The 21,906-nt window shown below is 55.9% G+C and overlaps 2 protein-coding genes across 4 annotated transcripts; one reads left to right on the top strand and one right to left on the bottom strand.

Annotated features, from left to right (window-relative positions):
* Nucleotides 1-5,529, bottom strand: UTP14A (UTP14A small subunit processome component). 2 transcript variants are annotated; one of them, XM_056359615.1, is made up of 14 exons: nt 5,425-5,529; nt 5,055-5,125; nt 4,746-4,810; nt 4,432-4,574; nt 4,111-4,266; nt 3,032-3,151; nt 2,853-2,947; nt 2,491-2,614; nt 2,328-2,405; nt 1,516-1,879; nt 981-1,360; nt 721-908; nt 550-649; nt 1-393 (listed from the first exon to the last, which is right to left on the bottom strand). In XM_056359615.1, the coding sequence occupies exons 1-14, from the start codon at nt 5,485-5,487 to the stop codon at nt 121-123; spliced, it is 2,220 nt and encodes a 739-aa protein (XP_056215590.1). In that variant the 5' UTR covers nt 5,488-5,529; the 3' UTR covers nt 1-120. The 2 variants fall into 2 exon arrangements, with proteins under 2 accessions (XP_056215590.1, XP_056215591.1); XM_056359616.1 differs by having other exon boundaries at nt 258-393; nt 770-908.
* A 1,294-nt stretch (nt 5,530-6,823) lies between these two features.
* Nucleotides 6,824-21,895, top strand: ZDHHC9 (zinc finger DHHC-type palmitoyltransferase 9). 2 transcript variants are annotated; one of them, XR_008825462.1, is made up of 11 exons: nt 6,824-6,957; nt 7,252-7,530; nt 15,427-15,587; nt 16,157-16,315; nt 17,242-17,379; nt 17,539-17,587; nt 17,876-17,978; nt 18,150-18,253; nt 18,780-18,948; nt 19,627-21,051; nt 21,168-21,895. XR_008825462.1 is itself a non-coding variant. In XM_056359618.1 (10 exons), the coding sequence occupies exons 2-10, from the start codon at nt 7,364-7,366 to the stop codon at nt 19,729-19,731; spliced, it is 1,155 nt and encodes a 384-aa protein (XP_056215593.1). In that variant the 5' UTR covers nt 6,824-6,957; nt 7,252-7,363; the 3' UTR covers nt 19,732-21,895. The 2 variants fall into 2 exon arrangements, 1 of the variants encoding a protein (XP_056215593.1); XM_056359618.1 differs by having other exon boundaries at nt 19,627-21,895.
* The last annotated feature ends 11 nt before the right edge of the window (nt 21,896-21,906 follow it).

Here is a 21,906-nt window from a genome sequence, read left to right as displayed (position 1 = left end):
GACAAGGCAGCCCAGGAGATTTTATTGGGGTGGGGGGAACGGGTAGAAGGCACCAGACAGAACAAGGAGCCTCTCCTGGTTCCTCTGCCTGCTCCAGTCCAAGCACACATGGGCATGGAGCTATTGTGCTCTCCTGCGCGGGTGGCGAAAGGGCTGCTCTGGCTGCTTGGGCGCAATTTCTAGCGCTGGCTTGGCTCCACTGCCAGCTTCGGTGGCCATGTCAGGGACATCCTCAGCGGAGATGGGCTGGATGATGTGGCCTGCTCGGGTAATGACGCGGGGGGTAGTTAGCTTCTGGAAGGCACGCTGCGTGTTCCACGTGGGGCCCACAGGTGTCCGGATGCTCTGCTCAAACTGCTGGTGCCTCTCAAAGGGGAAGGGCAGCTCACTGACCTGCAGGGAAACAGTGCAGTGGGGTAACTCCCTGTGGAGCAGGGATTACCGGCAGGGATTCAGGAGGTTTTGGGAACGGGTCACAGCAAGGTTCTGGGCGGGCCTGGGTGCTGGAGTACTTGCTGCTACCACTTGCGGAGGCTGGGCATCACCCACCTGATGTGCTGCCACATGGATGTTGCGCCGCTCGCTCATGATGACATGGGGCAAGTGCTGGTCCTTCCTGGGAGGGGCTGGGGGTGGCTTGAGCAGGAATCTGCCAGGCAAGTGAGATGTCAGATCCCAGTGCTGGGCTGAAGCATGTTGCTGCAGCTCTTCCACACTTACCGTTTTCTTTTCTTGGTGCTGGGCTTCAGTCCTGTGCCTCCCCACTCACCCCAGCCCGGCAGCACCAGGTTCACTGGCTGCGGCTTTGCAGCCTGCTCTGCCTTGTGCTTCTCCTGGCGGAAGTCAGCGACCACGTCATCCCCAGCAAAGGCCTCTGCGATCACCCCTCTTTGGTCGATGCCACCCTCCTGTGGAGAGACAAATCAGTCCCCTGCAGCCAGCCCTGCCCAGGGACCAAGGGGTAGGCCCATCCTGATCACCTCCTCCTCCATGACCACAGGCAGGCTGGGGCACTGAACCTCCTGGGACTTCCCGGACAGCACAGCCTGCAGGCTAATGATCTTCTTCTTGGCTGGTGGTTTCTTGACACGTCTCTCCTCAGCTCTGCCTTCCTCCTGCTGCTGCACTTGTTCCTCTGCTCCTGCAGCCCCCAGCTTCTCCAGCTCTTCCACATGCTCCTCTGAGGCCAGAGCCTCAGCGTCCTCCATCGTCTGCACCCTGCCCAGCTGCTCCAACAGCAGGATCTCCGCCTGGGCCTGGGAAGGCTGCTCGATCCTGACGCTTGTCTGCTCCTCCGCACAGACAGGGTGGACAGGGCTGTCCCTCAGCAGTTCAGAAACCGCATCAGTCTCATCAGCACCTGCACATTGAGGCATCAGGTGAGAAAGTCACCCACAAGCAGGGAGGGAGCAGGACAACTGTGTGAAACAGGCCAGAAAACAGTCCCACGACCCCCTTTCCCCTGCCCAACCCTGCAGCACACCAAACTGCACTTGCGGGGTGTGAGCTCCTCACCTTGTCCCTCAGGGCTCCCTGCCCGCTGCTGCCGCACGTGCCGTTTCTGCGCAAAGTCTTGTAACAGAGCTTCCTCCTCTGACACCTCCTCATCCTCCTCCTCCATCTCCTCCTTGCTCTCCGCAGCACCAGGCACCGCAAAGTCTCCAAGACCCTCCTGTACCTCGGGCTCCTCGGCTGGGCCACTGGGCTTGCCCAGCATCCAGGGATTAGTTCTGCCGGCACCCGCAGGGATGGTGGGGACAGCCACTGATGTGAGGTCCTCCTCAGGAACACCACCTGGTTCCTCCTCAGGCAGCTCCACTCGCACCTTCTGCATCAACTCCTTGTTCTTGGCAAGTTGTTCCTGCATGGCCTTGCGGGCCTGGGAGGGGATCAAGATGTTTCTAACGCAGCCCAGAAACAACATGCCCACCTTCCTTAACCCCCCCCCCCACCTGTCTCCCCCTTCTCCAACCAGCATTGGGGACCTTATTGGGTCTTTCAATATATAAAGGGCGCTTATAAGAAAGATGGAGAGAGACTTTATACTAGGGTCTGCAGTGACAGGACAAGGGGCAACTGCTTTAAACTGAAGGAGGGCAATTTAGCTTGGACATGCGGAAGAGATATTTCACGATGAGAGTGGTGAGGCACTGACACAGGTTGCCCAGAGAAGCTGTGGATGTCCCATCCATGGGAGTGTTCAAGGCCAGGCTGAAAACAGCTCTGAGCAACCTGGTTTTGTGGGAAGTGCCCCTGCCCATGGCAGGGGGGTTAAATGGGATGGTCTTTGAAGGTCCCTCCCAACCCAAATTCTTCTGTGATCTCACCTCCAGGTCATACTTAGCCATAATGGCCCTGGAGCGGGCCCATTTTCCCTTGTTCTGGTGCTTAAGACTCATGCGTTCCTGGGAGGAAGAGAGAAGCATCAGAAAGAGCACCTTCACAGGCAGGAACTTCCCAAGGGGTGTGGGAGAAGTGCAAAAGCAGCACCTGCATCCTGAGCTGCTCCAGCTCCTCCAGCTTTGCCAAGGCAGCCTCGGGGTCCAACTTATGCAGCAGCTCAAACTCCTTCAAGGCCTTGCGTCTCTTGCTTTTTTTCAGCACACGATGGTACCTGCAACACAAGGGTGGAGAGCCGGTGAGCGAGGCTTCACGGTTCTGGGGAGGCCTTTGGGAACACAGCACTGTTTTGGGCAGGAAGCTGCCTGATACATTGCAGATCCCAGAAAGGAGAGGACTGGCTCTGTCTTCCTCCATGTTTTGGCCATACCCATGCACTGGGCAGGGCCAGCTCCAGTGGCAAGACCCAGCTCTCTTCCATCACACCAAGCCCAGCAATGACAGAACCTTACTTCTTGCTCTTGATTTTCTTCTCTCGACGAGCCTTAGCCTCATAGTAGGACTGTATGACCCGAGCCTTCTGCAGCTCAGCCCGCCGCTGCCGGGCCTGCCAGGGAACTCAGAGTGAGGGCAAACACCAAAGAAGAGGCCTCCAGAGCCAGGGCATGGCAGGGGCTGGGGGAGCGCTCACCTCCTCCAAGCTCATTGCCTGCAGCGAGGCTGTCTCCTCTGGTGTCAGGAGTGGGTCTGTGATGGGCTGCTGCGTCTTGTGGAGCAGTCCAAAGATCTCCTGCTCCAGGGGAGTTCGGGCCTGTTGGGACAGAACCGACACAGCAAGAGCACGATGAGAACTGTGAGAGCCAATGCTTCTCCAGATGTCCCCATCCCTCCAAGTGTCCCTGAGCAGCTCCATGGGAGGGCCTGGAGAAGTGTGCCCCCCTCCTCCTGGGGGCTGGGGCCACAATTCTGCTCACAGATCCCACGCAACAGCCTGAGGCTCACTGTGGGCCTGCCGAAGCACCCTCCCAGCCATTGCACCAGGTTACGGCAGACAGAATTCCTCCCAGGAGAGATAAACAGGCTTGCAGTTGACAGGCAGTGCTGGCCGCATAGCACTGACAAGAAGCATGCAGCAGTAGGTCCAGGTTACACAACACCCATGTCCCACCAAAACAGAAAGGGATCTTTGGGCAGATCAAAGCGAGTGCTGTGAATGTTGGGGGCTTGGCAGGGGCTGTCTCTCACCTGAGCATCTGGACAACTGGGAGAACTCAAAGGGATGACAGCAACTCTCCTGCCAGCACCACAACCCCCAGGGGAACTCACATTCAATACCCAAAGCATCCTTCTTTCATAATGAAGATTCACAAATGCGCAGGCTTTGGGAAACCAAATCCCCCCTCAGCTTCAGCACAAGTGGCTGAGGGCTACTAGCAGGCACCTGGCTCAGCCCAAGGACTGAGAAACTGCAGACTCAGCCTGTGTATCTAGGGCCGAGAGTCTAAAAAGAAGGTAGGAGACAGAGCAGGCTCTAAGCCTTCTGCTCATGCCTTACCTGGCTTCTCCCAGACAGCATTTACACATCTGCTACAAGGGAGGAACACTGAAGACTTCCCTTTTAATCTTCCCAAGCTCAGCACGCACCTGCCTAGAGCCTCAGCTACAGGCTGGGCTTTCCTCATGCCTACCTCATCCCTCTCAGTGTAGTCAGGAGATGTTGAGTTGCCCCAGCCAAATCGAGGGAGCTGCAGGACACACAACAGCACCCACCTTCCAAGCTGAAGCCGCTTGCTCCAGGGGTACAACTGTAGCAATCTCCTGCTTCAGAGGGAAAACCAGCTGTTCCGCCCGTCGGTTCTGTAAAACCACCTGCTGCCATTTGCCCACATCTTTAGAGGTCCTGACGTAGGCAGCTTCCCTCACGACCTGTAGGCACGGGTGAGAAGGGAAAAGGGTGAGTAGAGAAAAGCTGACTTAAAGAGCAAGGAAAGCCTTTCAGCATCAGAGAGGAGTAGAGGAGCACTCAGGAATGCAGCTGTGCTGCCCTGTAAGGTCAGAACTTCTCTCTGCTGCCTGCACAGGCCCACTCACCCGCTTTGCCTCCTCTTTGCTGAGTGGCAGCTCCACTGCCTTTTTCTGCTTCACTCTGGTCAGTTCGTTCTTCACGCTGCTCAGGGCGGATTTAGGACGGATAGGCTGCAGGAGCTCAGACAGAACCAGCTTCTCCCCAGCACCTACACAAGGTCCCACACGTTAACACAGGTGTGGCATCGCCAAGGGGCTGAAGCTGCGCTCAGCCCAAAGGTCCAGGGCAGACACAGCAAATCCCAAGCTGTTAGCTCTGGGTGGGCTGTGTGGCCTCAGTCTGACAGCAGAAGCTCTGCCCAGCTTCCCAGGGATATTACCTTTGCAGCTGACATTGAACTCTGACACCTGCACGCTTGCCTCTGTACGCTCAGCCAGCTTCCGCCTACGAGAAGAAAGAAAATAAACCAAAAGTCTCCTCGCGTCCCCACCATGTGCTTCTCCTCCCACCTGCAGCTGCGGCACAGGCAGAAGAGCTGGGCCCAGGGAACCGAGTGCCCTCCCACCTGCCCCTTTTTCCAAAGCACTCCTGCGCAGCCCCGCAGGGGCAACGGGGAGGAACTGCAGTGTGGCTGCTGCAAGAGCCGCAGGGCCGAGCCACGGGACCTCCTCAAACACCCTGCACTCACCGCTTCCGTCCGGAGAGGGAGCTGACCGCTTCCAGGAGCCGCCGGTGCCGCCGCTCGCCGTCCTCCTGCCCCTGGCACACAGCAGCCCCGGTTATCGAGCCCAGCCCTGCCCCGGCAGAGGCCCAGCAAAGCAGCCGCGGAGCACGGCCGCAAAGGCAGCCCCGGCCAGCGCTACCGGCAGCGGCGCCTGCTGCCCGGTGCCCCACCACCGCCCGGCCTCGCCCCGGGTACCAGCCTGCTCCCGCCCAGGCCTCGGCGTCCCCGGCCATGCCCGCAGCCGCCCCGGGACGCACGGGACGGGGGAGCGCCCGGAGCTCCGCATGCAGCAGCGGCGGCAGCTGCCTGGGGAGCCGAGCCCGGCCCCGCTCACCTCATCCTCGCCTTCGCTAGCGCTCGGGGCCGCCTCCACTCCCAGCCAGTCCTCCTCCGCCATCGCGCCGCACGCCGGGCGAGCCGGAAAGCACCGCGCTGCGACCTGCCGCAAAGCACGGCGCTGCCACCACCCGCCGCGCTTCCGCCGCCCTGCCTGACGTCACGGTTACCGTGGCAGCGGGGCCTGGTGGGTGGGGGCAGCGGCCCGGCCGCGGTTGGGGACCCCGGGGCGGACCGGCCTCCGCCTGGCCGCAGGCGCTGCCGAGGGCGTCCCTCCCATCGGGCCGCGCACCCGGAGGCCGCCCGCAGCCCCCCCCCCCGCGCCTGAAGGCCGGCGCGACCGAGCGACCGGCGACGGCGGGGGAGGGTCTGGCCTTCCCCGGGCCCCGGCCGCCCTCCCACCCGCGCCGCCGGGACGCCCAGCACCCCGTGCAGCCGAAGCCCACGCGGCGCGACCCGTCCCCCGAGGCTGGCGCGTTTCCCGGGCCCTGATGCCTCGCCGGTGGAAGCCGTTCTGGGCGCGAAGGGGTGTCAGCGCCCGGTGGCCGCCAGCGGCACGGTGGGGGCCGGGGCAGAGGAGCAGGTCGCTGCCAGGGAGTGCGAGTGTCACCGGGTCGCCTGCAGGCCAGCGCCCCGCAGAGCTGCTCCGGCGGCCGGGCCCCTGCGCATCCGTCCTCCTCCTCCTCCATCCCTGCCTGCGCCCGGGTTGGGCGCAAAATAGGGGCTTCAGGGCAGGGGGCGGTTTGTGGAGGGAGGCGACGGGCTGTGCCCCATCTTCCTCAGTCTCCATAGCAACAACCGCCGGAAAAGTTCCGCTTTCCCTCCGCATTTGAAGCGCCGGCAGCCACGTACCCACGGACAGCGCCGCGTGTGCGTGGGGCGGGACACCGTGGGGGTTCCTTGCGCCGAACCCCCGGGTCCGGGCCTGCGAAACGGTGCGACAACGGGTGCGCGGCCCCAAAATGCGGGCGTAGGGCTGGCAGCTGGAACAGGGGGACAGCCCGTCGGCGGGACCGACCCGGGGCACTCCCCGCCGTACTGCGGCTCGACGGAGGGAAAGTGGCGTCGTGGGCGCCCGCTACGAGATAACGGAAAAAGGGGAGCGGAGCGGGGAGGCGGCGGCCGGGCCGCTGGGGCGGGGTGGAGTCTGGGTAGGGTAGCACCGGCAGGGTCTGGCAGGAACCCCCGGAGCTGGGCCGGGCTAAACCGGGGGAGGAGGGGTTCCCCGGCCCCGCCCACCGCCCAGAGGCTGCCCCGCCCCCGGCCACGTGCAGGGCCCCGCCCTCGCCCCGCCTCCCCGTGTCCGCACCGGGGCGGGGGGAGCAGCCGCAGAGTGACGTCGCATGCGGCCAATGAGAAGGCGGGGAGCGGCGGGGCGGGGCGGCGGGCGCGGCGGGGCCAATGGCCGGCAAGGCCCCGCCTCCGCGGCGGCGCGGGGCGTGGCGGCCCCTCCCGCGGCGCTGAGGGAGCGGAGCGGCCCGCCCGGCCCGGCCCGGCCCGGCCCGCCCGGTGCTGCCCGCACCGGCACAGGGTGAGCGGCGGCGGCGCGGGCCCCCTCCCTTCTCTTCCCCTCCCTTCCCTTCCCCTCCCGGGCCTGGGGCCCGGCCCGGCGGGGCGGGGGCTGCCCTGCCCCGCCCCGTCGCTCCCCCCCACCTGGGTCCCCCGGGCCGCGCCCTGCCCACCCCCCTCCCCGGTGGGTTTCCATGGCGACACCCCTCCCGGGGCGCGGGGGTTTCTTTGGAGACGGCCGCCGCCCCCAGCCGCTGAGGCCCCCGCCGCCCCGGGCCGCCGCCCCGGTGCTGAGGCGCTTTCCCTCTCCCCGCAGCCCCCAGACCAGCCGAGCCCAGCGAGGCCCCAGATGATGCCGGGGGCGCGGGTGGCGGAGCAGCAGTGCCTGGACGTGTGGCGGCCGCTGTCGCCCCAGTGACGGCCCCGCCATGTCGGTGATGGTGGCGAGGAAGAAGGTGGTTCGGAAATGGGAGAAGCTGCCGGGCAGGAACACCTTCTGCTGCGACGGCCGCATCATGATGGCCCGGCAGAAGGGCATCTTCTACCTGACGCTTTTCCTCATCCTCGGCACCTGCGCCCTCTTCTTTGCCTTTGAGTGAGTTGCCCGCGGCGGCCCGGTGACCCCACAGCCCAGGGACTGAGCTTGCCCAGGGCTCGCCTGCCCGGTGGCCTTGGGAGAGAGGGGGGAGCCCAGCACGCTGCGGCTGGCTGTGGCAGAATCTGCCTCTTTGCCCTCAACAGATTGACCCTGGAGCTTCTTGGGGAGGATGGGCCCCACTGGAGCTTTCCCCCAGCTCTGCCCATGGGGTGAGGCTAGCGCTTCGTCCTGACCGGTTCGGCTTCCCTGTGTTTGGGACTTGCATCCCCTTGCACTGAACACAGCTAGAGGGGACGGGGGTTCGGGCATGTGCTTGTCACCAAGGGGTAGCCGGGGTGCAAGGGCGCTGCTGCTGCAGCAGCCCAGGCCAGCATGGCCTGAGCCTGTGTCCCTACCGGCTGGGTGTGCATGCAGCCCCCAGCTGAGGCCAATGAGGGAGGTGACCCAACCGGAGAATTAACAAAAAAGGAGTGAGCTTGGTGGCACTGGGGTTTAACACTGATCCAACTTGCCCTGCAGCTGCCTGCTAGCTGGGTGTTGCAGAATGCTGCACTACAGCAGGCCCTCCTGCCAGCTGGAGTCCTCGTGTTTGGAGAGGATCCGGCTGCCCTTTTAGATCAGCTCAGTGGCCTGAAGACCTGCAGCCAAAGTCTTGGACACTGCTAAAAGAGCAGGACCTGCCCCTTCCCCACCACTTGCCCATGTGAGGGGCTGGGGAACTGATCTGGCTTTAGATTAATCCTACAAAAAAAAAAACCAAAACACAAACCAAACAAAAGGAAAAAAACAGCCTGTGTTTACCTCTGTGTTTACCTAAGTACTGATGTTGTGGGGAGGGGGCAGAATGCCCCTCTTGCCTGGTTTGAAGATAAGCTTGGATCAGCTAAACAACTCTGAAACTTTCCTTCCTCTGTCTCCTTCAGCATGTTTCTTAGGGAGGCAGGGACTCTAAATGGTGTTGGGTAATGCAAAAGCTCTTTAAGCCAGGAAAGCAAGTGGAAGAAACTGCTCCCTCGTTAAGCCTTGGCTATTCCTCCAGTAAAGCACTCAGCCCAGATGCTGGCCTCCTAGACATCTTCCCTGGACAAGGGAACTTGTCTCAACTTCCCCTGGCCTGGCATTGCTCTCCCTGGCTCCTCTTGTTTAGTGGATGCCGCTGGCAGCCTTGGAAAGGGCTTTCTGGAACACTCTGCTGAGGCTTGCCACATCCCAACAGCAACAATGAAGTGGCTAATGTCGGGCCTTGGTCAGGTATGAGGCTGGTTTGTCCTGTAGCTTTGGAGGCAGGTGCTGTACAACTGTAATGCAGGGTGTTGGGGTTCCTGAGTGTGGAAAGCCCAAATTATCCCTGACTCAGTCTGAATTCAAATTTAAAGGTATGAAATGACACCACTGTTTGTCTTGTTGTTTGGTTTTTTTGTTTTTTTTCCCATCTGAAAAATGGGGTTAAGACTTCCTGCCTTGCAGGAAGAACTAGTAAGTGTTACGGCTCCAGAAACACTTATTGTGAGGGATAATTGCTCTTGCTCCCTGCGGAGCCTGTCCTTAACAGAAGAGCGAAGCCACATCCCGCTCTACCATGTTTGCCTTTGCCAGCTGCCTGCCGTGGTTGTGCAGGACAGAGCGAACCCAGGCTGCTTTTCCAGTCCTAGCTGTTGGAAGAGCTGGCAGTGTGATGGTTAGTTTGGCCATGGGTGCAGCAGGTACGTGACTGGAAATTCCTGGAGAAGCCTCTTCCCATGCTCTGGGAGGCAGAGGGGTTGCTCATGTCCTTGCTTGCTCAGAGACATGCATTCTGCGTGGAGCTGGAGGGTGGTCTTTGCAGGGGCTGCTGGCCCAGGGGAAGTTTTGCTGGGAGAGGAATCATCTCTTGAATTTTTAGTTAAAATGGCTGAGTAGTTTCAACTGGGGAGATGGGGAAAAGTTTGGGAAAATTCAAAGTATCTATTAGATTGTCTCAGTGTGTGGACCTTAATGCTTTCTGTTTGAACGAGATGGTTTTGTTTTGATTTGTTTGAGGATTTTTGAATTTGGGATGGGGATGAAATGTTGCTTTCCCAGCCAGAAACACTCTGCAACGTCTCTGTTTCAGTGACCGAGCTGAGAAGATGAGCAGCTTGGCTGCTCAAGAGCCCTGCTTACCCTGTATGCCTTCTGCATGTGTTAGGGTGCTTTTGCATAAGGGTCTCAGCCTTGATCTTTTTGCTGTGTTACCCATTTCTTTTGGCTTTTGGCAGATTCTTTCGTGTTTGTGTGGAAATTCATGGTTTCCCCCTTAAAGTCTGTGCTACAGAGGAACAATTTGGGTTGTTAGGATCTGGTTTTGGAGTGAAGCAGACTGTGGTGGGTAGAGGAGTCCTTTTAATTCTTATACACTCGCTGTAGGGGTGCCTGTGTTGTGAATGCTTATTTCATTCAGCTGAATCACTTGCGCAGTCACACCTTGTCTAAACAAGGCTTGGGGATGCCTGAAGCCAGAAAATGTCTTGCTACTCGATCTGAGCCAGTGCGGGTTTGATCCTCGCCCTCCAGGCTGCTCTGGCTGGGCTCTGATTACAAATGCTGTTGCTGGAGAGCTGTTGGTGACTGGCATCGCATGTCATGAGATAAGCTGCTGCGTTCCTCCCTGAAAGAGTTGTCCCCAGCCATGAAATGACAGCCTCTCTGTTTGGGCTGCTGCTGGTGGGGTTTTTTATTTTGTTTTTGCGTTTTTATTTTTCCTTCAAGTAGCTCCAATGCCATTAGTTTATCTGCTGTGCCTCTAGTTGAATGGTCTGAGGCCATCTCAGCCCCCATGCATGGGAATTTATATGTTTTTATCCTCTAGGCTGTAGAGCTGTGGTCTGGAATTGGGTAAGTCTTTCCATCACTGAGCGAACAGGACCTAGAGGGCTGACTAAGTTATCAATGCTCTACCTGGAGATCTGGCTCCTCCCTCCCAGATAAAGCAGATAAAGAGCTGTGCTGGCTCCTGGGGAAGTGCTCTGCAGTGACTGGAGTCCTCTGCCCAAGGGCACCTCTCTCGCCACCACCTTGGCAGAGAGCAGCTCCTGCTGCTTAAGGGCTGTGGCGGGTCCCTGCAGGGTCCGAGATCTATATTTAATTGGGTCTACTCTATGACTGTAACGTGTCACGTAAAATTCTGTTTAATATCCTCTTGGCATTATTTCAGGCATTTAATGAGTACGTCAGCTTTTGTGATAGGGCGGTTAGTTGTCCAACTCTGCTTGTGGTATTTGAGCACAAGGAGAAGCCCAGGTAAAGCACTTGTAAAATCCATTTGAGAATTAAGATGATGGGATGTAGTGTCTTCTCTCTGGCTGCTGGTAGTTTCCTCTGCAGTTTGCCAGCGTGTCTGTAATGGCCCTCCTGAAGTGAGAGTTCTCCATTTAGCTCTCCAAAGCATGTGCAAGAGAACGGGGTTTCTATTGTCTTCAGTTTTTCAGCACGAACAGTTGATGTTTGTAAGTGTTACAGGCAAGATAGTGCCAGCGATGCCAGGCTCCTGAGTGCGGAAAAGGGCTGCTGTTTGCTTTTCCAATAACCAAGCAACTTTATCACTTTCTTTACTTTTTTTTTTTCTTTAACTATGTAGAGATTAAATTTTTTTTGTTTTCTGATGAGTTGAAAAAACCCATGGTGACACTTCATGTGACTTAACTTTTAAATGTTGTTTTTTCCAAATCCCAAGGATCCAAGGTTTGGCACTGATAAAGACATGCTCCTGAAGACGGCTTTTACCTCTGCTTAGGTCCATGTCAAGCATTGTCAAAACTTAAACACAAGTTGATTGGTGCTTTTTAGTAGTTACAGGTTCTCTCGGTAGAGGTAAACTTGTTGGTATCCAGAGTTCAGCTAGTTTTGCTCATGAAGACGTGTTTCTGCGTGAAGCAGCTGCTCCCGGGTTTGTTAATTGCATGCCCTTTTTCTTGTACGTGGGCTCCTTTTCGGAAGACAACCTTGGTCTCCCTGCTGTGTGCACATCCTCTATAGCACCACCATTCCCACACAGGTCTTGGGGTGCTCTCCTGCCTGTGTGGAGATGTGAGTGTAGCTGGGAAAAGAGCAGTAACATTGGCATAAGGTTTCTGTTTCCTGCTTAAAGTCGGTTGTTGCATCAGTTGGGTTGGAAGCACGTGGCATGTGCTCACAGTGGAACCGCATTTGAAGTGGGTCTCTAGCGAGCATTTTCTGTGTCACTGTTGACAGACAGGGAGAGTTTCTGTAGACAGCTTCATTTCTGCCCGAGTGCTGCTTAGGAAAGGGCACTGAACTTCTAGCACTGCAGTGCAGTGGTTACCCAGGTTTTCAGAGCAACAGTTTCCATGCTTCCTGCAAGTACATCAGCCTCTGCAAAAAATCCCAGGTCTGGGAAATGCAGACGACTGTAAGTGCTCTGGTGAGGGTCAGATGTTTGGTAAAGATACGACTTTGCTTCGCTAGCATTCAGGACAAGTACACAGTGTGGTTATGCATTAGTTTAGGAAAGTTAAATAGGTATTTTGCAAGTGAGATGTAAATAAATTATACAACAGAGCTTGCGCTGAACCCTGGAGGGACCCAACCATGAGATGTGCTGCCTAATGGCCATGGCTGAAGTCCACTTCCATCGTGGCTGGCCTGTTTGTTTTCCCCTTCCTCCAGAGTTTTGCTTAATGTGCTGCTTACAACAGACCTTCCCAAGCAGTCGCAAAATAATCGGTCAAGCAGCCGTTGCACTGTAAACTTGTGGCACCTCCCAGCTTCTGATTCTTGCTGCCTGCCCCCCCCACCCCCCTACCCCCGCTATTCTAACGAACTCTTTGTTTAAGCCTTTCTCACCCCACAGCCCACCCGCCCATGATGATGGGTTGTGATAGTGCGGTTATTGTCTGCTATTAGATGACAAAATGCTCAAGAACACAGATATTGCACGGGGAGTGGAGGAGGAGCAATATCCTTACATGCCAGTATGTCTCTGTTGACTCTCAGCTTTCCCAAACAAAAGATCTTTAAAATGTCTGTTACTTAGCAGTGTGAACGAATTGCTGAGCGTGATGGTGCTGTAGTCTAGGCATAGACTGAAGAATCCCCAGTGCTAGTGAGTACCAAGTCAAAACGTTGCATGGTGGTCTTACCTGTTGCTCAGCCGTTCTGGACGGAGCTTGGCTCTTTCTGCCATGGCAGATGGTCTGGGGTTATTCCCTGAAAGACACCTTCTTAAAAGCAAGGCCCTGTCAGCACAGGGAGGGATGGGAGACATGCAGCAGGCTCAGTGTTGGGTCTCAGGATACAGTTTCAGTGCAGTGGGGGTTTGTCTCACTCAGGCCTCTCTGACCTTGCCTCCAGGCTGTGTTTGTGCCTAGGCGAGGGGATGCAGAAGCACCACCAGCCCCGCTACCTGGGGAAGCAGGAGGGCCCTGCTGAGCACCTGCTGTGCCAGAGCACGTCTGAGCAATGGGGTTGAGCAGCTGGCACAGTGCCTGGGTGTTTGCTTTGTGCTGGAGGGAAGATGGCAACAGGACAATGGCTTTGTTGAGCAGACATCTCGTGCGCTTCGGTGAATGGCAGCTGAAGGAGCTAGTGTTAATCCTTCGTTGTGTGAGTTTCCAGGTATCTTTTTCCCAGCAGACAGGAGAGCAGGCATCTGGTGTTTTCAGGGGCTTTGTCCCTGTCCTCCCTGACTGCACACCTCTGGGCAGACAGGCAGGCTACTGGGGATTGCTTCTCTCCCACCCTGAATTGGGGACCTAACCTGCCCTGTGCCTGTGCCTCGCTGGGAGCTGGATGGAAGGGCTGGATACTGGCTGAATGGTGCTGCTTTCCTTGCCACGGCACAAAGATGCGTAGGAAATGGTCAGCAGGGAGTGAGTCACATCCCACGCTCCGGCTCAAATGCAGATGGAATGGGGACCGCACTGGTTGCTGCAGGGGCTGATCCCATTTATTCTTGAGTGTCGCTGTGTAAAGCTTTCAGGTTTGTGCCTGGAAGAGTACACCTGGCACGGATCATGTGCTTGCGGGCAATAAATCTCTTTGCTGACAGTACACTGACAAAACTTAAAAGGTGTTAGTGTATATCTGAGGCTGGAAGCTCTGGCGCGGGTTCGGCTCAGATTTAACATGGTTCACGAATGCATATTTTAAGCCCGTAATATGTTCATGTTGTTGTAACAGTTTTAAAGCTGTCATGTCAGCTGGACAAGGGTCAAGCTGCAGCCCTTTGAGGCAGACCATGTCCAGCTTTTAGAAGAATGAACCCGTGTTCCTTCCCAAAATGGGATCCAAGGTTTCTCTTTAATTGCCAAATGACTTGCAGCTCTCTTTCTAGACTTTGCCCTTGCAAAGGGAAAGCAAAGTTATCTTGGGCTGCCTAAAGACGATAAACTCAGCCCTCTGGCTGCTTGACCTGGCACTTCAAATGTAGGCAGGACTCTGCACATGGAGAACTCTTAAGGATTGTGTCATTTTGAGTAACTGCAGAGTTTGTAGTGTTTAACAACATTGGTTTAGGGACATGCCCTGTGCATCGCTGTAGAGGTTTTTGTGTTGTGGCTGTGGCCAAAGCATACCGTAGTTTCAGTATACAGCCCTTTCTGTACCTCATTGCACACAGAGGTCAGTCACTGGAGTCAAGCAATGGCAAATTGAAGCCTGGCGAGCCTTCCTGCAGTGGATGGTGGGCTTGCAGAATTTGGTGCTGCAAACCAACCAGCCGGAGCTAGAAACTTTATTGTGTTCGGAGAAGCTATGGGTGGGAAAGCTATCCAGAATTAAATCGTTAATGCTATGGATGTCATGGAAGTCACCTTGCTTAGGATGACAGATCCACTGGGGAGGATAATCCCATGCCTTTCATCACAGTAGCCTTCTACTTTTTTGGAGAGCGACTGTGGAAAGCAGGAGTCCGGGTTGGATCCAACCCCGTGAAGTCAGGGCTTACCAGAAAGCCTGGGTACCCAGCTTCATTGAGAGGAACCTGGGGAAACAAGGCGTGCAATGAGAGGTGAGATTTTGCACAAGTGTTGAGAATTGGGTGGGGTTTCCGTCAAACCTTAGGGAAAAACTCCATAGAAATTTCACGCTGCCATAAATGGGGTTTTCTGAAGGAATCGGGCTAAAAATGTGTTTTCTTTAAGACCAGTACATCTCTAAACCTTGACTTCTGTACAGGCCTTCTGGACAGCTTGCACTGCCCATGGAGACATGTTTGTGGGTGTCTAGAAGTGACATGGGGCACAGGCAAGATTAATCTCCTTGCTCCCTTTGCACTACCTCGGTCAACGGGATTAGCAACATAATTCCTTATTGGACCTTTCTGTATTTATAAAGCAAACAAACCTTGTGCTGTGTTTCCTCTCTCGAGCTGGGGTTGTCTTGGATCCATTCCTGAGAAGCACAGGACATGGTTAATCCCTGGAAAGTAATTTCTGTGGTACTGGAAGCTGCTGCCTTTTTAGGGGACAGCTAGAGATTCCCACCATTCCGATGTGCTGGTGGGCTTTCAGACTAGGCTTTGTGTGCTTCTCCAAGAGGTGCTGTCCATCCCTTGGCAGCTGGCTGCAGCAGGTGTCCTCTAGGCAAGATCCCTCTCGTTGGCTGGTTGTGTTTCTGGCGTTGCCCGTGACTCAGAGCAATGGGAGCTGGAAACAAAACAAAGTGCTGGAAAGTATTCTGTGCCTGGCTGGTTAAAAACATGGGGGAACATTTTGATTGTGGCTGGTCATTAGAGCTGCCCCAGGGGTGTTTCCCTGTGGTGGTGGGGTCAGAAGGAAGTGCTGAACAGCTTCTCTTCTCCAGCTGTAACCAGCGTTCAGAAAAGTCTGGACTCTGACATCTTGCCAGGCTTTCAGGCCCTGGCTCAGGCAGACTGTGCAGTGGTCTGATTCATCGCCTCCTGACATCTCTCTGCAGGTGTCGGTACCTGGCAGTCCAGCTGTCCCCAGCCATCCCCGTGTTTGCAGCAGTTCTCTTCCTATTTGCCATGGCTACGCTCCTGCGGACAAGCTTCAGTGATCCTGGGGTGATCCCGAGAGCCCTGCCTGATGAGGCAGCCTTCATAGAGATGGAGATTGGTGAGTGCGGAGCCAGCCAAGCTGGCTGGAAAAGCCTCTGCATTTCTGGCATATCTATAGGCTACTCTTACTGCAGAGCCTTTCTTCCCGGCTGGCCCTCCAAAAGTGAGGATTGCCCCAAATGGGGCATCTTACCACCTGCTGGCTATTTCTGCTCGGCTGAGTCTCAAAAAGTTGGTGTGATGTACCGAATTCCCTTTCTGGGAACCTTTTCACATGCTGTTTTCTGTCTTGTAGCCATGTACATACAGACTTGGTTTGCTTTTGGGAAGGGGTGCAGGAAGCTTGGTGTGGGCACCTTGATCCTTCAGGTAGAGAGGAAGTTTGGTGGATGTGGGTGATGCCCCCTCCACAGCCCCTGTCCATATGCCCATGAAAGCTCTGGCATCCCTTTTCTTGCCTCCAAGCCTTCAGGTTGGCTCTGGAGTGCGTGAGCAGAGCTGCAGCCACTGACTCCGGACCCAGCAGACCCTGATCCCACTAGCAGGAAAAGCAGGGAGGCGAGCTGTCATTCTGGGCCTGTTGTGTTGTAGCACCAGGTCCAATCTCTCCTTGGTTCTCTTACTCAGAGGCCACCAACGGTACCGTGCCGCAGGGTCAGCGCCCACCCCCACGGATTAAAAACTTTCAAATCAACAACCAGATAGTGAAGCTGAAGTATTGCTACACATGTAAGATCTTCCGTCCGCCCCGTGCCTCTCATTGCAGCATCTGTGACAACTGTGTGGGTGAGTAGAAGAGCTTGTGCCTGCTCCAGCACCTGGATGTTAGGTGAGAGCCTTTGGAAGAGGGCAGGTGGAGACCTGCACCCCATCTCGCTCCATATTGGGTTTCACACTGTGTGTGCTGAGCAAGTCCAGAATGGTGGTGTGTGAACAGACAGGGACAGTCTGCTTCATCTGAAGCTCAAGGAGCTTGAGATTTGCTTGGAACCTAAAGCCAGATGGTTCATCTTAGCCAGTACTTCTTTGGCAATAACTAGTGTAACGTAAGTGTAACTTGTCCTTGTAAATGTGCAGTCCATTTCTGAGTTTCACTGAGCTGCTGGCCTTGCTGGGCTAGAGGGTTCCAGTGGAGAGCTGTGTCTTGCATGAAAGCTGCAACTTGCAACAGCACAGAGATTCTGCCATTATGTTGAGTGCCCTTGTTTTTTGTTCCCCTTGCTGCATCGCAGACTTAACTCTTTTGCGTATCATGATTGGCGCATGTTCAGCATCCCTTCTCAAGGAAGAAATCCCATTCTTTTGGATCCCTTTTTTCCTCCGCAGGTTCCCAGTCCTTTGAGTGTTTATACAGTTCCTTGGACCTTCTTCTAATTATTCCAACAGGAGTAAAGGGCACATGGGTTAGATAAGAACTTCTGAGCCCCAGGCTGTCATCTAACCTGTGTGCTGCTTTACTAAAAGCTCTTAAACTCTATCTGAATGTGCAAACCAACTCATTAGTAAAATGATTTTGCACTTTCTTACGTGGCCTCCCCTTCTGGAAGGGGGCCGTGATACAGGGCCCTGAGTTAGCAGAGGGGTTGGACTTGATGGCCCGGGGAGTCCTTGCCAGCCTTGGGAATATTTCAATTCAGGGCATGGCAGTAAAGCATCTGGAGGCAGGCAGGACTGCACTAGTGCAGTGCTGATCTCCATTTTTCCTTTCATAGAGCGCTTCGACCATCACTGTCCCTGGGTGGGCAACTGCGTGGGGAAGAGGAACTACCGCTATTTCTACCTCTTTATCCTCTCGCTCTCACTCCTCACCATCTACATCTTCACCTTCAACATAGTCTACGTAGCACTGAGTGAGTCTGGCTCTGGAGAGAGGGATGACTGGGCTGGCTAAGGAGCTGGAGGGGGGGATACAGATGGTGTTGCAAACCAGAGGTGATGGAATGGGAAAGGGAGCAGGATTTAGTGTGATGTTCCAGAGAAAAAAAATACCTCTCTCTTTGTATTGCCAGAATCTTTGAAGATTGGGTTTCTGAACACGTTGAAGGAAACCCCAGGGACATATCCTTCCACAATGCAGAGGGGTTGGCTTCTCCAAAGCTGGGTGTTAGTTTGAGCTGCATTCTGGGGGGACTGGAGTCTTGATGCTCAGGGTTCTCTAAGGAGTCTTCCATGGTGTTTTCCCCTGTGACTACAAGGTGGGGAGTGATTTTGTGGCTTTTGGGAGGAAGGTAAAATGGAAAACCATGTCTAGGAAAAGAAAAGGAGTTAGGATAGTGTGCCTGGGGGTAGTGACACAGCTGGGCTGGGACTGTTGCCAGGCTGTTCCCAGTCCTTAACTGTCCTTACTGTACTGGAAGTGCTCATCTGTTTCTTCACCCTGTGGTCAGTGGTGGGGTTGACTGGGTTCCACACCTTCCTGGTGGCACTGAATCAGACAACCAATGAAGATGTAAGTAGACTCTTCTTGTTCCTCTGAGCCATCTCCATTTTTCGTCACTTCCTCAGCATGTCACGGTTGTGTCCACCTTGCTGACGTGGCCTGTGGCCTGAAGGCAGGGCTCCGTGGGCTGGGGCTGGTGATTGGTGAAGCAGACCTGAGCTTGTGCCCTGACTGTTGCAGATTAAGGGGTCCTGGACTGGGAAGAACCGCGTGCAGAATCCCTACAGCCATGGCAACATAGTGAAGAACTGCTGTGAGGTGCTCTGTGGGCCTCTTCCCCCCAGGTAAGCTCTCAAGGGGCCACCCTGCCACGTTTTCCCCCAGAGCCCGGTGTAGGACTGTGTGTAGCTCCCCTTGCTTGGGTACAAGGCCTGGCTGCTTTTCTGCCAGCGCTCTGTGTGTATGAGGCTTCCAGAGGTCAGTTGGGCTGGATGCTCTGGGGTGGAAGGCCTTGTGTTGCCTTCCTTGCCTGTCTTCAGTGGTTCTAGCTTGTGACGTGCTGCTGATCACCATGTCCTTGGGGAGCCAGTGGGGGAGTGGCTCCCCTTACCTGGGGCAATATATGGAGCGAAGGTGCTTTCCAGGGCACTCGTTTTGGTGGGATCCCACGCTCTGAACTGCTTTCCAAGGGGCTTGGTTTTCACAGGAGGAATGTAGACGCTGTAAACTAGGTTTGGCTGTGCACAGCCTGTTTTGGAGTGGACCTTCTTGACCTGACATTTGTTTTCCACCAGCACTTTTTCTGCCAGGAAAAGTTCACTAGCTTCAGGGGAGGTGTGGGTCTCTGATGGTGTGATTCTGTTCTTGTAGTGTCTTGGACAGACGGGGCATCTTGCAGCAAGAAGAGAGCACAGCTCAGGAGGAGTCATGCCCACGGGGGCCCAGCACTCAAGAGCCCACCGCTGCTCAGGACTCTGGTGGGCAGGCAGAGGAGAGCAGAGCTCCACAGAAGGATGGCAGCCTTCCTCACTTGAGTGCTGTGAGTGATTCCCTCCATGTGGGGGGTGAGTGGGCGGCATCTGCTTGGAGTTGCTGGTGCTTTGGGTCAGCAGAGAGAAAGCAGATACTGTGACTTAGCATGAACAAAACAACGCTTGGGGGGGCCTTGTTGAGAGGCTGCTGATAAAAAGCTCATTCTGCTCTGGCCCTGGAAATGAGCATCTCTTGATTTCCTTTGATTTCCTCAAAGGAAGTCACAGCTGGTTGTGCTTTTGGAGATCTTAGTCCCGGGAGCTGGCACCTATGGAAGCTAGGAGGGGTCGAGGAGGGGTGGGAGATTACAGGCATCTTGTTTTGGCACTGAGTGCAAGCTAAAGGATTGTCCCTGGGAAGGGCCCTTGCAGATGTAGAATCTCCATTGCTGGAGAAAGCTATTGCCCCACTGGATATGGCCCTGAGCAGCCTACTCTGCCTTTGAAATTAGCCCTGCATTAAGGATGTGATTGGACAGGAGGCCTCCAGAGTCCAGTGCTCCAGATCTTAATGGAGCTGCTGTTTTGCCTGTTTGGTGGACCCTGGTTTCTCCCAAGCGCAGCCGAGACCTCTGCCTGGTGGAGCTGAAGACAGGACCAGGGCAGCAGGGCCACGTGTCTGTGTGCTCAAACATGCTCTGTACTGGGGTGTATTCACGCAAGTCACTGCTGTCTTCTTTCTTCAGGTCCCTGCACCATCCCTGAGCAACGCTGAGATGCCGGAGCAGAAGCAGCTAACATCTGGGGAGCTCCCGGTCCCATCCCAGAATGCTGGGCAAGCAGAGCACTAGCATCTGCTTGAAAGGGAGAACTTTCTTGTTTTGTCTAATCAAAGCTGGAAGTGATAGAGGAGAGGAGGAGATGGGCTGGATGGCAGGCAAACGATTCCTCATGGCCATTTTGCTTTAGTCATTATTCGCCTTGATGCACAGGCAGTGCAGGCTGGCACTGGCCTTGCATGGTGTCAAAGGATAATGAGGGTGAGTGGCCCTCCTTGGTCACCCAGGGGCACTCGCCACCACTGAGGCTGGTCTGCCTGTGGGCCGAGGCAGGACCTCTTGCTCTGCAGGTTGTCCTGGATGCCAAGTACTGGCTCTGTGGCTGGGGCTGTCCTCCATCTGGCCCCAATTCTGACAAGATGACTTGTGGTCAAGCAGCTCAGGAGCGATGTTAGGGTCGGCCTGCTCTCTACTGCTGAGGAATCCTGATGGGAAGAGGAAAGCCAATTTATGGCAGTAGTGTCCTCTCTCCCCTCCTCCCTCCTTCCTCTAATCTGTGGCATTGTTTTATTGGTTAACGTGGCAGGGGTTGTCGGGAGACATTTCGGTGCCAAAAGGGCCAAAACAACCGGGAAGGTGTGTTCTGCTGGCAGTGGTTTTTAAAGTAGCTTCCTTCCCATGTTCCTTCTTTTCATGTGACTTGGCCTGCACGAGAGCAGTTGTGGCGGGGGCACTCCTTCCCATCCTTTCCCGGGGCTCATGCCTGACCCAGGGGCTTGAGGGGGGGAGCAGGGCAGCCCATCTTCCTGCTGCTTGTCTCCACCCCAGTTGTGCAAGGGGTGTATCAAGCTGCAGGGGAGGGCCTGCCTGTGCTGTTGGCTTTCTAGCTAGTGCCAGGGCTGCATTTGCTCATGGGTGCCTGCGCCAAGCACAGGCGTGCCCTCCCCTTGCCTGCCAGGCTGTGGCATGCCACTCAGCTGCTGCTCTGCAGAACCTCTGCCCCGATTCTGTGTCATGTCATCATGTTCCTGTGTCCTCCCTGCCTTACCCTGCATTTCTCAGCCATCCTCGACTGGCTTTCAGAGCCTGAATCTTCCCTGGGTTTTGCCAGCTGTTCGGGGACTGGCTGTCTGGTGTTGGCCATCTGCATCGCCTTGGCAGAGGAGGGGGGAGAGGCCAGGGCTGGGCCGTGGTGGGAGACCTCTGTGCTGTGGCAGGGCTCCTCTTCCACTGTGACGCTCCCTGTCCTGCATCTGGCAGCCAGGCTGAGAAGAGCCTTGTGTCTGCGGGTCCCTGCAGAGGCCGGTGATGGAGGGAAGGCTGTTTTGTGTCCTGGCAGCTGTTGATCCTGTACCATGAGTGCTGGGTCCTGTGCCTCTCTGCAGACATGAGGTGAGCGAGTGGCAGGTGGAGAATGTCCTGCTTGTTTCTCCGTGATGCTCCTGCCTGGCAGCATGAAGTTGCTGCTGCTCCTTCCCTGGCCTCATATGCCATCCTGCTTTCAACAGTGGCATGGAGCAGAGCGCAGCGGGGAGTGTTGTCCCTCCAGGGCCTGATGTGTGCCTCCCAACTTGCTCCTGTTCCCTGGCCCCTTACAGTGTCGACCTGGGCTGTGCCTGGCAGCGGGTGAACCAGTATTAATGTGGCAACCAGCGCTGCCCTCTCTCCTGTAGTGCCGGGGTCTCCTCTCCTAGGTGAGAGGGCAGAGCTGCTGCCCTGGCCTCCAGCCGCTGGTTCACAGTTGCCCTGCAGCTGCCTTCAGCTGCTCCCCACTGGTGCATACTGGGGAAGGAGCCCTGGCCTGCCACTGCCCGTGGGGCCAGAGCTGCCCGGCCTGCAGCCGCTGCCACCCTGCAGCCAGGCTGGGCCTGTCCCACCCTGGGGTGGAGGGGGGGTCCCAGGACCAGGCCTGGGCTGCTGTGCCTGGCCCCATGCACACCCCGCTGGTGGTGGGAGCTGCCCCTCCTCTCCCACCCACCCCAACACGCTACTGACCAAATCTCAAACTCGTTGTGAAAAAGTGTATTTTTTTGTTTTACTAATCTATTTTCTAATGCGGTGTGTTGAGTGCTGCCTGCTGGGGCCGTCGCAGATGCTGCCCACACCTGTGGTTCCTGTCTGCTCTGTTCAAGGTCTCCGTGAAGGAAGTGGGGGTAGGGCGAGGGTTGGCGTTTCTTTTATTTTTTCCTTTTTTAATTTTAAAACAATGAAGGAAACTTAATTGGTTTGAAAAATGGCTGAGCCTGT

This window comes from Falco biarmicus, chromosome 14 (genome assembly GCF_023638135.1).
Source record: "Falco biarmicus isolate bFalBia1 chromosome 14, bFalBia1.pri, whole genome shotgun sequence".
Lineage (NCBI taxonomy): Eukaryota > Metazoa > Chordata > Aves > Falconiformes > Falconidae > Falco > Falco biarmicus.
This window is presented reverse-complemented; position numbering and strand designations above follow the sequence as displayed.

What these genes read in the sequence shown, in the direction of transcription:
- UTP14A (XM_056359615.1), bottom strand. Translation starts at nt 5,487, where the DNA reads ATGGCGGAGGAGGACTGGCTGGGAGTGGAGGCGGCCCCGAGCGCTAGC. An exon ending in GTTCAATGTCAGCTGCAAAG is followed by an intron (nt 4,575 to 4,745) that starts GTAATATCCCTG and finishes GACCTTGTGTAG; the next exon opens with GTGCTGGGGAGAAGCTGGTT. An exon ending in AGGGAGCCCTGAGGGACAAG is followed by an intron (nt 1,361 to 1,515) that starts GTGAGGAGCTCA and finishes CTCAATGTGCAG; the next exon opens with GTGCTGATGAGACTGATGCG.
- ZDHHC9 (XM_056359618.1), top strand. Translation starts at nt 7,364, where the DNA reads ATGTCGGTGATGGTGGCGAGGAAGAAGGTGGTTCGGAAATGGGAGAAG. An exon ending in GCCCTCTTCTTTGCCTTTGA is followed by an intron (nt 7,531 to 15,426) that starts GTGAGTTGCCCG and finishes ATCTCTCTGCAG; the next exon opens with GTGTCGGTACCTGGCAGTCC. An exon ending in ATCAGACAACCAATGAAGAT is followed by an intron (nt 17,979 to 18,149) that starts GTAAGTAGACTC and finishes TGACTGTTGCAG; the next exon opens with ATTAAGGGGTCCTGGACTGG.